The 16,510-nt window shown below is 38.8% G+C and overlaps 2 protein-coding genes across 3 annotated transcripts in view; one reads left to right on the top strand and one right to left on the bottom strand.

Annotated features, from left to right (window-relative positions):
• The first annotated feature begins 93 nt into the window (after window positions 1-93).
• On the top strand, window positions 94-5,761 carry FKBP7 (FKBP prolyl isomerase 7). The gene is made up of 4 exons (XM_034428576.3): window positions 94-456; window positions 1,201-1,352; window positions 3,421-3,554; window positions 5,195-5,761. The coding sequence occupies exons 1-4, from the start codon at window positions 239-241 to the stop codon at window positions 5,354-5,356; spliced, it is 666 nt and encodes a 221-aa protein (XP_034284467.1). The 5' UTR covers window positions 94-238; the 3' UTR covers window positions 5,357-5,761.
• Window positions 5,762-5,968: 207 nt separating this feature from the next.
• Window positions 5,969-16,510, bottom strand: part of PJVK (pejvakin) — a 12,912-nt gene continuing 2,370 nt past the window's right edge. Inside the window, exons 2-7 of one of the 2 annotated variants that reach the window (XM_034428487.2) lie at window positions 13,539-13,606; window positions 11,080-11,275; window positions 10,767-10,908; window positions 9,545-9,662; window positions 7,470-7,565; window positions 5,969-6,587 (exon numbers count right to left, since the gene is read on the bottom strand). In XM_034428487.2, coding sequence (XP_034284378.1) covers window positions 6,286-6,587; window positions 7,470-7,565; window positions 9,545-9,662; window positions 10,767-10,908; window positions 11,080-11,198 — 777 coding nt within the window. In that variant the 5' untranslated portion in view covers window positions 11,199-11,275; window positions 13,539-13,606 and the 3' untranslated portion in view covers window positions 5,969-6,285. Of the gene's footprint in view, window positions 6,588-7,469; window positions 7,566-9,544; window positions 9,663-10,766; window positions 10,909-11,079; window positions 11,276-13,538; window positions 14,554-16,510 lie in introns of those variants that run through there. The other variant, XM_034428477.2, reaches the window with a different exon arrangement.

Raw genomic sequence — 16,510 nt, 5'->3', positions numbered from 1 at the left:
CTCAAAAATCCAGCAACTGTACACTTTCTCTACTCTAGAAAAAGGAGACGGGGAAGGGGGGGGGGCAAAGAAACAGGCGCAAGGCACAGCTACGCCTTTTACGTAACCGCCGGAACAGGGCAAAACAGTTAAGCGGCCTTGCGTAGAGGGAGCATCTTTGGCCACGCCCCTCTCGGCTCCCGTGACGTCGAACAATGCTACTGTAGTGCCACGCAGCCAGAGGACGAATTTTGCAACTATGGCTTTCCGCGCGGGACTCTACTTTGTCTTGCAGGCGTTTGCTCTCCTCCTTCTTCCGTCCTACGGGCAGAAGGCAGAGGGTCCCCCTGCAGAAGATGTCCAGATAGAAATCGTGCACGTCCCCGAAGTCTGCGAGCCCAAGAGCAAAAAGGGCGATCTACTCAATGCCCATTACGACGGTTTCGTAGGTAGTAATAAGACCAAGTTTTATTGCAGGTAAGTTTGTGGCGGTGCATTCTCTTTTGAAACTCTTGCCTCCCTCAGCTCACTTTAGATAAGATGCCGCTTTGGCTGATCTTCTGGCAGTGTCAGTTTGTTTACTCAGCTGTATACATGTACTGGAAGGCATCCTTTATATCACCTAACAATCTTCCCTAAACATAATTAATTACATTACCTATTAGAAACATCTGTAAACAAATGTACAAGCCCAGGGAGCACTAAAAACTCGATTGAGTTGTGTATTATATATGCCAAAAGATTGAATTCAGATACAAATGGCCCAGCTGCCAACTCTCTTGACTTAATGTGGTGATTCAGTGATAGATTGCTCAATCCTTAGATCAGGAATAGTTTGGTTTTCAACTAGAATCACCGGCAGATGCTTGCCCTCGATTACAAAAAGCATGAACTTACTAGATAGCTCCCTAACAACTATCTTGTGCTTTTGATACACTTTACCCTTCCTAAAGTATCTTATTTTCTGGACATTTTCTTCATGTGACCTCAGTAGTACCTCGCTGCCATTTTTTAAGCTGGTTTTTAATAATGAAGGCCCTATCTGTAGTCATAGCCAGGCCAAGGTTACATTAAGTGTAAAATACTAACAGAATTATGAGTATGTAAGTGAAATAAGAAAGCCTCTTGCATTCTTTGGGTCCACATACAAAAAATATCAGTGCTGACATTATGCTAATATGTTGAGCTAATTCCTTAAAGTATACTCTTTCTATTTTGCAGTCGCACACACAATGATGGCCATCCAAAATGGTTTGTCCTTGGTGTTGGCCAAGTCATTAAAGGCTTAGACATTGCAATGATGAATATGTGTCCTGGAGAGAAACGAAAAGTGATTATTCCTCCTTCGCTTGGCTATGGAGAACAAGGCTATGGTAAAATATGACTAAATATGAATATCTTTTCTTTTTATTGCATAATTTGGCATCCAGTGAAGAGCATTATTGAGATGCCAGAGCATATCACTTTTAGGTATCAGTAACACAACTTTTCCTTTTTTTTTTCATCAGCAATTTTTTCTGTAAATGTCACTTATCCATCAGCAATTATGGAGTGATAGTGACACTGAGGAATTGCTGCTTACTCTCAGGTTCTTTGCGTTGTCATTTTAACATTGTTATATATATTATTTAGTAATATTGTTATTGGCTGCAAGATGTAAAATGTACAAGCCCCAGAATGCAATATATTTACACAGAAAGAGTCAAAGGACCTGGCAGCCTAAAATAAAACGAGGGGAGAAAGAAAGGAAGATAACAGTCCTTAGGGCACATTTTCTTCTAAATTTAATGAAACCAGAGGGGAGAGGCCCCTGAGATTCAGACTCTTAAAGCCAGTAATAACTTGATTGTCACTTCAACGTGATCCATCAAGAGATATTATATAAGCACTGTTGGAAACTAATGATTCTTTTTTCAGGCAGCAAATGAAGAAAGTATCTTTCTTCCCAACCTACAACCTGCTTGTTCTCTATCAGAGCATACTCCTGCATGCTGGGCAAAGATGACCTAGTTAAGAATGTCAAGAATGCATGTGGCTTTTTGCTTCTTTCCAGGGTATTCCTGTGGTATGTATTGCTCTTGGACTTGCTAGTGACTGAATTCTTTTATTAGGCTTTGTTACTAAATCTTGAAATGGAAGGGAGGGGAAATATAAGTAGTCTATGTGGCTGCTGCATGTGGTTTAAAAAAATGACAAGATAATGATCATTGAAATCCCCCCCCCCCTTTTGTGAAATTATCCTCCCCATCTTCAACTAGTACATACATAGCAGGGCACATATGCATAACTCTCTAAAGGTTTGATTCAACTACCTCAGGTACTTGTGGCTTTAGTAAATATTGGTATAGATTTTTTTTTTCATAATTGGCCAACCTGATGTATTGTGGGTAAGATTCAGATTTGCACAGCGCTCAATGGGCAGCAGTGTAGCTGTGGCAGACCTAAATGGCACTCACAGTTTAAGTATCTATGCATTCAGTCTTTAGTGAGATTGTCACAAGGTGTGGCTATTTCTAAATACACATGACATTTTTGCCAATCTACATTTATACTTATGGGGAATTGTGTTAGGCTCTGCCTGTTTATTCACAGTGAATTCTTCATATGACTTTTTACTTCAAAATTGTGATGAAGAATGTATTATAATTTTTAGTTTTCAGAGCTACATATAGGGGCTCCAGAATAAATTCTCGCATTAAGGAATGTCAAATCTAATCCCTGTGACCCAACTTTTACTCAGTTATATAAGCAACACCTGCTACATTTGAGGCAAAAGTGTTTCCTAGCCCTAGAAAAGGAACCAAGCCATTTTGAATTTAGTCACTTTGAATGAGTTCTCCCTACGAAGAAGAGGACTAGCTCCTTCCTCTACTGACTACTTGCATGTGCATGGCTTGTGAATCACTTTTCCAGACTAATTCTTGAAACACTCTCCTTCAATAATAACACGTCTTCAGTGTTCAATGTCTTATTTCTGAGAACCTGCTAAATCTTACATATCCATTTTGATGTCCATCTTCCTTTTTTGAGGTCCTTTTGTCTTTCTTTAAATGTTAATGTTTTTTTGCTGAAGCCTTTCTCCCATATTCCTAAAAGTCCACATATTAATAAGAACAGAAGGATGAAGTTAGTTTCTGATCTGCCAGTGCTATTTGGCGCAGACACAGACTTCATGTCATAGTCAAAGCAGTGAGAGCACCACCAAGCATCCAATCCTGCCATTTATTATTTCTCCATTGGCAAAAGGCTTCAGGACAAAGAGTGCACTGGACAATGTTCATTTACATTGTGTCTTTGATGAGGGAGGATTGACTCCCAAGTGGTTCCACAAAGCACTTCCCTTACCACATTGCTAAAGAGCTGTAGATATATGTTGTCTGTGGTTAAAATGATCAGAGATCAGTATTTGCTTTTCCTATAACTTTCCTGTTACATTCTTAGAACCAGCAAAGATCCCACCCAATGCAACACTGATCTTCGAAATTGAACTGTATGCAGTAACTAAAGGACCACGGAGTGTTGAAACATTTTCTCAAATAGACCTGGATAGTGACAAAAAGCTTTCAAAGGAGGAGGTATGAAGAATAATATTCTAAGTCACTTCATTAAAGCATTTCATTTGTTTTACAGAATCAATTTATGAAGTATTGTGGAATAAATGTATGAACCACTCTCTTTTTAAAATCACTTTTTCTAATTAAAAAAAATGTTTTTCTTTTCTTAGAAAGGGATGCCTGGATCATCACTAGTTCAATTAATTTGTTCACTTTTGATGTCTGTTCTAATAGATAAAGAGTACAAAATGCTAATTCTCATCAGTCCTCCCAAGGTTGCTTGAATTCAGTGTTGCTTTAAAGTTGGGTGGACATACCAGTTCCCAACCATTATTAGTCATGATGACAAGTGTTGATCAAATCAGAATTCAACAATTTATCGAAGGTCACATATTGTTCATCTCTATCTTAAATCCCCTATCTAGGACTCAGGTTCATCTCCAATACTCTCTGACGTTAGCCATTCTTTGGGGAATAGAGAAATAAACTGTTTGCTTTTTGAATTGTGCTCCCCAACAGTGTCCCTTTCAGATGAGGAGATCTATAACCTACTCTTACCAGAGAGGAAAGACAATGTGGGAAGATAGTGAGCATAGAAACAATAAGTATACAGATAAATCTCTGATTTATGACTGGTCGCTTAATGACCATCCAAAATTACAATGGCTGGAACAGGTGCTTTATGATCCATAAAGCACTCTATGATCCATAAAGCACTCCTGAATAGCAGCTAACTCTTGCAACTGGTTACACAGTCCCACAATCTCCTGACTGAAATTTGCCACTTTTTACAGATTTCAGTCAAATACACCAAATCAGAAGAATGGGTTCGCACTTACAACTCTGGCATTTTCTTAATAACCATGGATTCACTCAATGACTGGTGATTCACTTAATGACTCTGCAAATTGTTGTAAAATCGGATCCGGTTACGTGAATATCTTAACTTAACAACCAACAACTTAACTCCAATCCCAATTGCAGTAATAAGTCAAGGACTACCTACATTGTTGCATTTATGGTAGAACACAAGCAAATCTCTTTCTATCTCTGTCTTGTTCAACATTGCCAGAAAATACAATCAGACCATTGAATCCCTCTCTCAGATGAGTTAGTTTACCTGAGACTCTTTTTACTTTCCTAGTAGAAGATTCCTCCAGTGACATTTCTTGGATTTATCCCTCATGAAAAACAAGCAGTTTGGAAAAATCCTCCTCAATTGTAAATTGCTGGTGGTTTGTACTAATGATGGCTGCCAGCAAAATGAATCCCTCTGGAAGAACAGATTCTACCAGAATCAACCACTTGCTCTAGCCCTGCTGTGTTTCCTAAAAATATTTTCCAGAGGATTAAAGGTGCATGTGTGAAGTCAGCAAGTAAAAATTTTGTTTTGTGAGTTAAGAGTCTGTTTTGGGGCCATAGAGGGAAACTTCATATATTTTAGAATATTATAATGCTTGTCTTTTTACAGTATGTAGTATTTTAATTTTCAGTAGTTGATTGTCAGCGTATTGGGGTTCATATGCAAGAGGCTTATTTATGCTGCCCATCTTGCTATTTAAAGCAACTCTGGGTGGCTTACAACAGAATAAAAATAGAAACATAAAAGCAATCATAAATATAAGAGCAAGTTGAAATTATTGTTTTTTTAATTCCTTTAGATAAATCATTATTTGAAGAAAGAATTCGAAAGAGATGGCAAAAAACGGGATTCTTCTGTTCAAAATGATGTTTTGGTAGATATATTTAAAAAGAATGACCATGATGGTGATGGCTTCATATCTGCCAAAGAATACAATGTCTACCAGCATGATGAACTATAAAAACTTATTATTCAAATGTCTACTTGTTGCTTTATGGACTTTAGTGATCTTGCAGTTTTCATGGACCATGGGAGTTCTGCAGCTATCAAAACTGGATGACTTAGCTGTACTCACTCTTCTTCCTAAACAAGTCTTGGTAGATGTATTCAAAGGAATTTAAAGCTGTGGCTTGGATTTGGTGAATCAAATACACATCATGCACAAAGGTATAATGAAGCAACTCCATTGGTTTCACTGGGATTTATCCACAGCAAAATATAACTGCATTTTAAAATCTTTTTTGTGTTACATACCAGTTTATGTACATTCACTAGAATAATTTTTATACTTTTGTATTGAGATTAAAATTGGTTTCAATTATGGTCCTATAAACTGCAACAAAAATAAAATCTGAAAAGGGTATAATTGGTATGCTTCCTCAACTAAAGAGAAGATTCATAAAATATGCAAGAATTTCTAGGATGTAAATCTTCAGAGCTAACATTCCTCAATGGCAAATATTTCCAAATCTAAGCATTTGCTGTGACGTTTTTAGAGTTTTTAAAAAATTAAGATTTTAACTCAAAAGTGTACATATCATCATGTAGATCAAAGGAAATCCAAGAAAACAAATTTTGGAAAGCAGTTTTATTAAATTATTCTGATATTTATTTATTTTTATAACTAGAAAACTTACTTTTAAAAACATAGATGCAAATAAGAGACTTTGTGGTTCTGTCTTTTACATGTTTGCAGTCAAAATTCATAGAGCTTGATGGCACAATCAAACCTAGTTCAGATACAGAATTGGACCCAGAATAAGTTAGTTGCATTTAAATTCCACTGAAATCAAGATGAAAAGATAGCTGTGACTTAGCTAATTCCATTGGTTTTACAGGGAACAAAGTACAATTAACTTTGGAGCCAGCCCTTAAACATTTATCAGAAATCTACTTCATTCTTTTGTGCCAGAGATCAAAACAAGGCACGGCATGAAGTCGCACAAACTTTTGTCCATTAAAAGAACATTCAAGACAACCATAAACTGTTTCCCTTCTGGAACTCCCCATACCGCATAAAGAACAACGACCTTTAGGAATGTGGTTATTAAGCAAATTCACTCGTACATGGGCTCCTTCTCGGAAATAGTTTGTTGAAATGTCTGTCATGCTTGCTGTTTTTTCATAATAATCCGCAAAAAGATCATCTAAATAATTATCAGAGTGGACAATGATATCCATCACCCTTTTATCTGTAAGAAAGCAGACATACACAAGAAATATTACGAAATTCAAGTGGCACATTATATGGGTTACACAGTAAAATAGCTGCAAAACACATTTCAATTTAGAAACCACATTAATTATTATGTAATCTGTCATAGTATTCCACCCTAGCCGTTAATAGTATAATTTTAACTGCTTAATAGGATGCCATTATGACATCTCAAACGTAATCAGTAATTTTTACTTTCTTTTCTTTCTATCTCATATGAACACATACATGGGAATAAATATATATATATATCGGTATGTGTCACTTAAACATTTTACAATAAACAAGAATTTGTGCATAAAGAGAGTGAAGGAGGGTTCATTCTGTTCTATTAATACTTAACATAAACATACAGTAACAAATTAAACTTGCCAACCCTTTACAGAATGGGAAATATGAAAAGAGTTGTATCATATTGAACCTTCACATCTCAAAGCAGCTAACTGTACTCTGACCGATATTTTAACTGGGGAATTTATATATTTTATTATCCTTCCTCAGGTCAGGGATCGAGTATATGTAAAATTTCTTCAGTGATTATATCCTTTTAATCTAGATCAGGGAACTGATTGCAGGAATTTCGGAATAGCTGGATTACAGTACGTTAGACTTTAAATATCATAATATAGCTATAACATTTCATTGCTGAACTTTGAAAGGTATCTCCCTAATATGGAATTTAACATGAAGCAAACTCAATTATGTTAATTAAAATATATGCACTATGCTTATTTTGAAATCCAATTTTTTAACAGTAGTCTTGTTATTGTTCTGATTTTAAAAAACTATTCTCACTGCTCTTTAAGGCTGATAACACCTTTAAATTAATCAAAGAAATGTAAATAAATATTAAACATACTTCGATGAAACAGATTTTTCCTTAATTTAGTTAGTGAAAATGATCTTGATGGTTCTTTTTCAAATCCTCCTTTTGATTCTGGAGCAACACAAAGTTCTGGGAGAAAAAGTATTTGAAACTGTTATTCAAATGCAGCAAAAAAAATGAGAATAAAAACATTTCATTTGTTTTATGACCAAAGTATTACAGATAAGGTAAAAGTACTGAATTATTAGGAAATGATACAATATCTATAGGAAGAGTGATTCAGCAATGGACATTTGGACTTGGAAGCAGATTTCTTTGCTAGACTAGATACCACAAGGGGTTTTCTAATAATTTATAAGTGAAGTCTGATAAACTTACATGATAATGAATAAAAATCTACATTATTTTGAATATAGTGCAAATATTGTGTCCCATCCTTTCTTTTCACCCCTTTTGATCTTTTCATTTTAAACCAGTGTTTCTCAACTTTGGCAGCTTGAAGATGTATGGACTTCAATTCCCAGAATTCCTCAACCATCATACTGGCTGAGAAATCTATTAAGGTGAAGTCCACACATGTTCAAGCTACCACTGTAGACAAATAATGTTTTAAGCAATTCAACAATTCTCTCCCTAGATTCCAGACAAAGCTGCTGGAATAAAAAACATGTACTGAAGATAAAATAATGGCAATCATTTTTTAAATTATTATTTTAGGTAGCTTCGAATCGAGAGAAAGGGGACAGTACAATTGACTCCAGCGTGCAGATTTCTCCCCTCCCCAATGTACAGGAAATTGTTTTGCTGTGTGTGACACCATGTGTTTTTTTCCTTTTAGACTGTTGAATTTGTCTGAGTTGCATACAAGGAAAATAAAAACTTATCTTTTTAGCCCTTAATACTATGCTAAAAACAATAGATAAAGAATCCCAGAGGAAATCAGACACAAGAATTTTTTTTAAATGTAGAGAATTAAATGTATCCAGCCACAAAAGAAAATTATACAAAAATCTCTTAAGCATCAGATTTTACAGGTATCTCAACTTGAACATTCCATCTTGACAACATGATTTCCTATTGCTACCTGCTAACAGTAACTAAGTAGTGGCTGCAACGTAATGTCCCTTGTTTATTCCACCCACACTGTACTTATTTGCTTTTTGGTGTGGCTTTGGTGTGAATATGCAGAAGGAACAACTAATTCAATTCCTCGTTGTTGATAGATAGTAGTAACTGGAGAAGTGTGACGTTTTTCAGCCAGAGTACAGATTCAGTTAGAAGTGCAACCATCAGTCTGATATATCAGAGCACTACTTAATACCCCATTAGTTAAGTAACCGTTAAATAACTATTGAACTGGGCCGCAACAGATAAGTAGCAAACATGGAGTTTTCATATGAATATTACATGAATGTTGCTCAACCTGGACTCAAACTGTTCAGTAGCACTTCTTTTAGGTTAATTACCTTAATTTATATGTTGTTTTATTTTTATCAATTTTACTGGCTGTAAACTGTCTAGCCCAGAGATTACTAGACAAGTAGTAGTAGTACTACTACTACTACTACTACTACTACTACTACTACTACTACTAAGAATACTGTCTTACTACTTGACAGTATTACAGTCTCTATCATGCTTCTAATAAAATGAAACTGGCATTTTTTTAGAATGAAATGTTATTAGCTCTTCTCTGTTTTGCAATTCATTCTCTATTGCTGTTTCCCAAACAGCTTTCTTGCCATTATGCCAAACTCCAGCTGAAAAAAAAATACAGAGGATGAGGAATAAGCAATGATAAGATGAATAGAAGGAATAGAAAGATTTACTTTCCCTCACCTATGTATCCTTTTTATATAAAAGTCAATTCTTTATTTCATAAAAACAAGAAACTTAGTGGCCTCCAACTAAACTGAAATTACTGATAAATGCTTCTGCATGTCATATTGCAGCTATGGAACCATGCAAAATAAGCTTATCAGGTTGTATCTTACATTTACATTGTGAAATGAAGAATGGGTGTAAAACAGAATATTCAACTTTAGTCTATGAAAAAGAATAACCTGGATCATACTAGCAATCAAGAGTGCAGGCCAAATGTTACTTACCAAAATTACCATCCAGGCGAATATAAAGCTCAAATATGCTAAATGCAATTGTTGTATGTGCAGGAAAGACAATTGCTTTGTCACATCCTTTGTAATTATGTTCATCGATAATATGAAACTAATGGGAAAAGAAACATACATACTGCATTAATATTTCTCAAAATGACAGCATCCGAATAATACACTGCAATATAAGTTCTAGAAAGCAAAGTATATTTTCCAGTAAAACTCTTTTTCAAGTGAAATAGAATCATCGTTGTCACTATCACCTAAAATTCTAATGAACCAAGGACAAATGACAAATAATCCAATGAATATAGCATGATTAAAATGTCTGGAGCACAAATTAGGTAAACCTGATCAGCTGTTTGTACTCAGATTGAACCCTAGTAATCCCTGGGCTCAATTTCAATTGCAAATTTATGGCACATTCATGGGCACAACTCAAAGAAGCACTTGCTTAAGGAATAGGTCAGAAAAAGAAGTGACAAAAGACTCCTTGAAGGCAAGGAAATCCCATGCCTGCATCAAAATCTTCAAAGCATATAAATGAATTTCAATGATTCATTTCACTGGATAAATTTGCATTGATTTCAAAGTCTGCAGATCTTTGATCTAAGTGGATTAACAGGCAAGCGAGACATTTTTTGTGTATATAGATCAGAGGTGGGGAACTATGGCCCCTTTATGACTTGTAGACTTCAACTTCCGGAATTCCTGAGCCATCATGGATGACTCAGAAATGCTGCGAAGTTCACAAAAGGGCCATAATTCCCCACCCCTAATATAGATCCACTAGATCAACTATAATACACTTTTGGGTAAACAGCAATGTTTCAGCATTCTTATTTCTACTACAAGAACAATTAAATTAAGAGTTAATTTGGGTGGAGTTTTTTCCTGTAAATCTTATTTAAATGATTATTAAAATGTGTAGAAGATGACTTTGTAATAAATCAATACGGAATGATGCATACTTAAAGCAGGGATGCCTTTGGGAGGATGTCAAAAAAAGTGAAGATGCTAGGCCCAACCATGTGATCAAAGCTCTGATCATTTTCACCTGCCTGCTACATGCGCCACACATGTAAAAAAGGGGTGGGACTTAAATCACATGATTGGGATCATCATCTTATTTTGATTCTCCTCATGGACACCTATTTAAAGCCAGAGACAAAGTATTCAATATACGCAAGCGATTTTGATATGCGTGCTCACTTACTCTCATTGTGTCACCTCTCATACCAGCATGAACAGAGAGAGAACACTGTCGAGTTGTTCGAATACTCTCCATTACCACACAGAGAACCGTTCTACTACTCTCTCGTGACTGACGAACAAGGCAGTGTTGGAAATCCACTTTTCTAAAATAACAAAGAAATGATTTTCATAGTCCTGCATTATTCCTTTTATAATAGCTCAAGTCTCACTTATTGGATTTGGGTAATATTCGTAGTTCTCAAAACGCCTGCAAAGAGTGTAGGCATAAAGTAAGCAAAACCAGCAAGATAATAAAAAATTTTTATCATACCAACCTACTAGTTAATTCTCTGAGCAACGTTGGTACCTCAACCTCATGCTTAGTTACAATACCGAAAGAAGCCTTCACTGCAAGGGAATCTGACCCAGCAGTACTGACCCCAGAAGAGTTCATGATGTGATTTCCTTGCTTGCCATTAAGGGCTACATCAGATTTGTCTTCATAATTTAGTAATTGATAGGATGAAATACCTAAGGGGAAAGATGGTTTATTGACATCTTCAAAAACATCATATTCATCTATATTAAGAGACAATAGATTTAAGTGAACAAACAAAACCAATCTTAGAATCTTCAGATGAACTCCAGATTATGTTATCCTATAGAGTAGAGATTACACACAAAATGAAGGTTCCAATATATTTATCTCATTCCTTTTCAGAGCATATAATTTGCAATGGTGCAAAATATTATGTAATTTCTTATGACACAAAAGGTTTTTCACTGTTATCATCCCAAACTGCAAGCAACAACATTCCTTCTCTATAGAATCAAATAAGATTTCGTAATGTGGTAAATTAAAATGTTTGTACATAAATCACAGAATGGGTACAGAGATAAAAACATTTTGGATGCCATCCAGACCAGGGGTGGGTTCTACTTACCTTTACTACCAGTTTGCAACGGGGCTGCATGCACTTGCTTGTTTTGCTCGCACACGTGCGCACTCTTTGTGCACGTTTTGATGATGTCGGGATGGGTGGGCGGAGCTTCCCTCCGGTTTTACTACCGGTTCTATAGAACTGATCCGAACCGGGGGCAACCCACCACTGATCCAGACTCAGCTAAGATATACTTCCTTTTTGCTTTAATTGCAGTGGCATCGAGCCATAAGTAATTTCAGGTGGGCCCTATGGATTATTAAACATTCTCTACAAGATTGTGAGTATGTGTGATCTGAGGTTAACCTTAGATTTTGTCTGTATTTTAGGCTTGGGTTAAACTACCTACAGCCATGATGGCGAACCTGTGGCACGCGTGCCACAGGTGGCACGCGGAGCCATATTGGTGGGCACGTGAGCTCAGCTCCCCTAGGGGCCCTCCAGAGGCCAGAAATGGCCCGTTTCCCGACTTCCAGTGAGACCAGAAGGCCAGTTTTTCGCTTTCCCCAGGCTCCAGAGGCTTTCTAGGAGCCTGTGGAGGGCGAAAACGGCCTTCCCCACCCCCCTGGAGGCCCTCCAGAGGCCGAAAATGATCTGTTTGCCACACAGTGGGACCGGAAGGCCGTTTTCCCCCTCCCCAGGCTCCTAGAAAGGCTCTGGAGCCTGGGGAAAGCGAAAAACGGGCCTACCGGGCCCACTGTGCCATCGCATGCCAAAAAAGCGTGGTCATGCACGCATGCATGGGGGGGAACGGGGCGCATAGTGCCCCATGGGTGCGGGCACGCGCGCGTGCGACCCCACCCCGCACTCCCCCTGCTTTTGGCACATGACGGCAAAAAGGTTAGCCATCAGTGACCTAGAGAGATACCTTGTGAATCCCCTTCCAAATCCATTGCCTGAAAGGTCACAGGTCTGTCTGATCATGCGAATACATGCACTGCTAATACTTCTGTTATGACAGCTACAGGTGGGCCTTGAAGTAGCTGTGGGAAGTACACCCCAAAAGGACAGTACCAGAAACCTCACTGCACCAGAAACCTCAGAAAACAGTGCCAAATTTCTTCCAACATAGCCATACTGAGCCTTTGAGAAGATGTGACCCTTTAACATTCTGCATCCTAGGACTCTATGGTTGCTTCACATAGCTGTGCTCTGAATACCTTCCGCTTCTATAATAAATGTTATCAGCAGGATGTCGCTGTAGGAGACCGTGAAGTGTGCTCTCTTCTAGTAGTTGCCTTCTTTACAAAGATATGAAAAATGCATTTCTGGCAAACTAAAAGCATTTCCCTATTGTTTACTTTAAGACCAAATTAAAACTTTGAAAAGCTAGGCTGCTAATATAAAAGGAAGAAATAGTGTTACAGGGAAATAGCACTATATAATATGGCCTAATTAAGGTATGTAAGAAAAGAAATGTCACATTTCACTGGACTTATAATAAAATGTATGAACTTGTATAATTAAATATTAATGGTGCAGTATTAAGGATATCTGTTACAAAGTAAATCCTATCGAATTCAGTTAGGCTTATGTCTAAACAAACATACTAGAGTTCACATTGCAATCAGGTATTATATATTTATCCTATTATAGAGAACAGGTCACACAAAATGAATAAACGTTTTAATAACAAAAAACAAATTCTTAAAATGTATTCCTGTGTTTTCCAATCCTGTAATGAATGCACTAGCAAAAAACTTTTTAAATAAATTCTTAATATCAAGCTATTTGAATTCTTTTTCCTTACCCCCCACCTCCACAAAAAACTGCTTTGCTTTCTATTTTGTTATTGTTATTATTGAACAATTATGTATAGTTTTATAAGCTTTGAAGGACTTTACAGAACTTACCTGCAGAAATTTCTTTCTCTCCTTGAAGAATGTCTTTTAGGCTGAATGGTGTTGAGGTAAATTTCGACCTTTTAGAAAGAAACCAGTTTTTCTTTTTGATAACAAGACTGAGAGGTTGATATTTATCAGCTTCACTGAGGCTACGGACAGGAACTAATCGACCTCCGTCACCAACCTGCTTCACAAAACTTTTAGTAGCAGCAGCAAACATATTATACATATACATTTAAAATAAACTCTTGCAATTTCCAAACCATAGAGCCATATTAAAAAGTTAATCAGTACAGGGGGGGAAACTCTACCTTGTCCTAAAGTTGATTATATCTAACTGAAAGGGAACTATTGGCATTATTCTAATCATCCTTTTCCTTTTCGAACTCCTTTTCATTGTCCAGGTAGAGTCAAAATAATTAATAATAAATTAACAAAGTAAACTGATAGGACACAGTTAGAACAATACTCTTCTGTAGTACCATTCTAGCTTCCACACCGCTTTCACACAACATAGAAAATCTGCTATTTTTAACTGCATTTAATTTTTAAAATGATTGTTACTCTAACATATATCATGAATGAGATTTTTTTCCTCTAATCTCTGTGTTCTTTTCTACCATGACACTAATTCAACCCAAATTTACTTTGGTAGGGATTTTCAGTTTTAATGTGCGTAATTTTGAGATCCCTGTATATCACAGTTCAACTGAGGCGTGTCATTTTTAGAATTTTTTATGGAACTCCGGACATTTTCTGTCTGTAACCCCCTCAATTTTTCCCATCCTTTCTTCAATCTTTCTTTCAGATTTAAATATAAGATACACAAAAAATGACCAGCTTCCAAAATTATGTAGTGCTACCCCCAAAAGGGCTGCTGGAGTCTGGGTTCTCCTGACTCTCTTGGTATGGCCGCTGGTCCCTCCCTCCCTCCCTCCCGAAGCCTCCTCTATCCTATCTCCTTCTCCCTCTCAGACTTGCCCCACAGAAGCCTCCCCTATCCTATCCCCTTCTCTCCCTCAGCCTTGCCCCACAGACGCCTCCCCTATCCTATCCCCTTCTCTCCCTCAGGCTTGCCCAACAGAAGCCTCCTCTATCCTACCCCCTTCTCTCCCTCAGGCTTGCCTACAGAAGCTATCCTATCTCCCTATTGCCTTCACTCTCTCTCCCCCTTGAGCCTCTTTTCCTATCCTCTCAGGCCTCCTTTTACCCCAGCCTAGGAAGGATAGGATCCTTTCTATCCTTACCTTCCAGCCTTCCCCCCTCCCCCTTCCTTCCTCCTCTCACACGCTGTCTCTCCTCTTTCCACCAAAACCTCCTCCTTTTTTCGCTTCTCCCCCCCACTACAATTATATCTTGGTTTATTTTTCCATGTTATCCCAAAGGTGCTTTTCCAGTAGGCAACTGGACTTCCTTGTTTTTCTTTGAAAACATTTTGCTTCTCATCCAAGAAGCTTCTTCAGCTCTGACTGGATGGTGGGAAATGGAAGGATTTATATTCCTTGCAGACAGCTGGTCATTTGCATTCTTTTAAAGCAGGGGTGTCAAACTCAAGGCCCATGGGCCAGATCCGGCCCACGATGTGTAGTTAGATCTGGCCTGCGGAGCTTCCCTAGAAACAGCAAAGAAAAGGCCCACAATGCCTCAACCTGGCTCAGGCTGACCGAGTGCTGATTTACAACACGGTGGCAGCCATCTGGGCCAGAAAGCAGTCATCCTTAGATCTGCAGCAGCAGCCTGGGCCCACCCCCTGGGCACACAGACAGGAGACAGTGCATGCAGGCTGACTGCATTCTGAATGCCTCTCTTTCACCCAGGATGCCAGCCCCTGCCTGTTCACCACCTCCTATGCGTAAGCCCGGGGCCGAGGCAGCTGGGCGGTCCCTGACTCCAGGGCAGCCCTGCAGATCGGATCCAAGGCAGAGTGCAGGAACCAACGCCATCCGTGGCCCATATGTGCTGCTCACTGGCATGCGCAGACCTTACTGTTTGAATGCAAGAACAAAGCTGTTCTGCCCCAGCTACGGACCCCAAAGAACGCAGCACACACAAAGTCCGTACAAACCTTAGTTTACTAATTTAAATCAGTTTTTTCGAACAAAGGTTGTTAAATTAACTTCATTAACAGCCAACAAGAATCCAAAGAATAATAACCGTAATCTTACTGTGGTTGGCAAATGCCCAGAAGCAATTTGCAGGAAACTGATAAGAGAAACAAGGTCAAGACGTGAAGGAATGTGAACCAAGTTGTTTCCTGCAAATTGCCTCAGTCGTCATCCTTCCTTAAATAGGCTAGGGGAGTGGCCATTAGCCCCAAGCCTTACTCTCAAGGAGACCTCCTCCTGAGGAGCCACTCCTGCCTTTTGGCAGCTCTGCGCGCTCATGCATCAAGAAGAAGCTCCTCCTCTTGTTCCTCTTCACTTATGCAAGCTTCTGGAGGTTCTAAAGGCCCTGGCTGAATCCCCACCTCTGGCACCATATCTTCTCCAGCCTCCTCATTGTCTGACTTGAGTGCCAGCTGCACAGGCTGCTGGCGCAGCACCACACTAGCTTCCTCACTATCGGAATCAGCTACTAGCTGCACAGACCGCTGACGGGCCACAACAAGCCTTCAATTGAGCAAGGAGGCACCGTGGGGCCAGGTCCCTCACACCCGCGTCCAGAAGCTCACCACGCCAAGAGAGGAATGAGGCCCCATTGTCCTGCAGACAATGCCTGCATGCAAATGACACATCTGCGTGCAAATGGGACACTTGAAACTGGAGCTATCTTTGAGGGCAATCCCACTGCTGTTCTTCCACTTTCTTCAGCTCAGATAGAGCCGGGGCACCCAAGCTTTTGGCGGCAGCAGGAGCTACCTGAGCAGCCATGATCCCCCCTCCCTAGCCAGCCAACCCCACCTGACTTACTCCTCACTTGGCCGGCCAGCTGGCATAAAACCTGTACTCAAACAGTAAGGCTGGTGCACATGAACAAGCAGC

This window comes from Pantherophis guttatus, chromosome 1 (genome assembly GCF_059756535.1).
Source record: "Pantherophis guttatus breed Tessera chromosome 1, ASM5975653v1, whole genome shotgun sequence".
Classification (NCBI taxonomy): domain Eukaryota; kingdom Metazoa; phylum Chordata; class Lepidosauria; order Squamata; family Colubridae; genus Pantherophis; species Pantherophis guttatus.
Note: the sequence above shows the minus strand (reverse complement) of the source record. Positions and strands in the feature narration are given on the sequence as shown.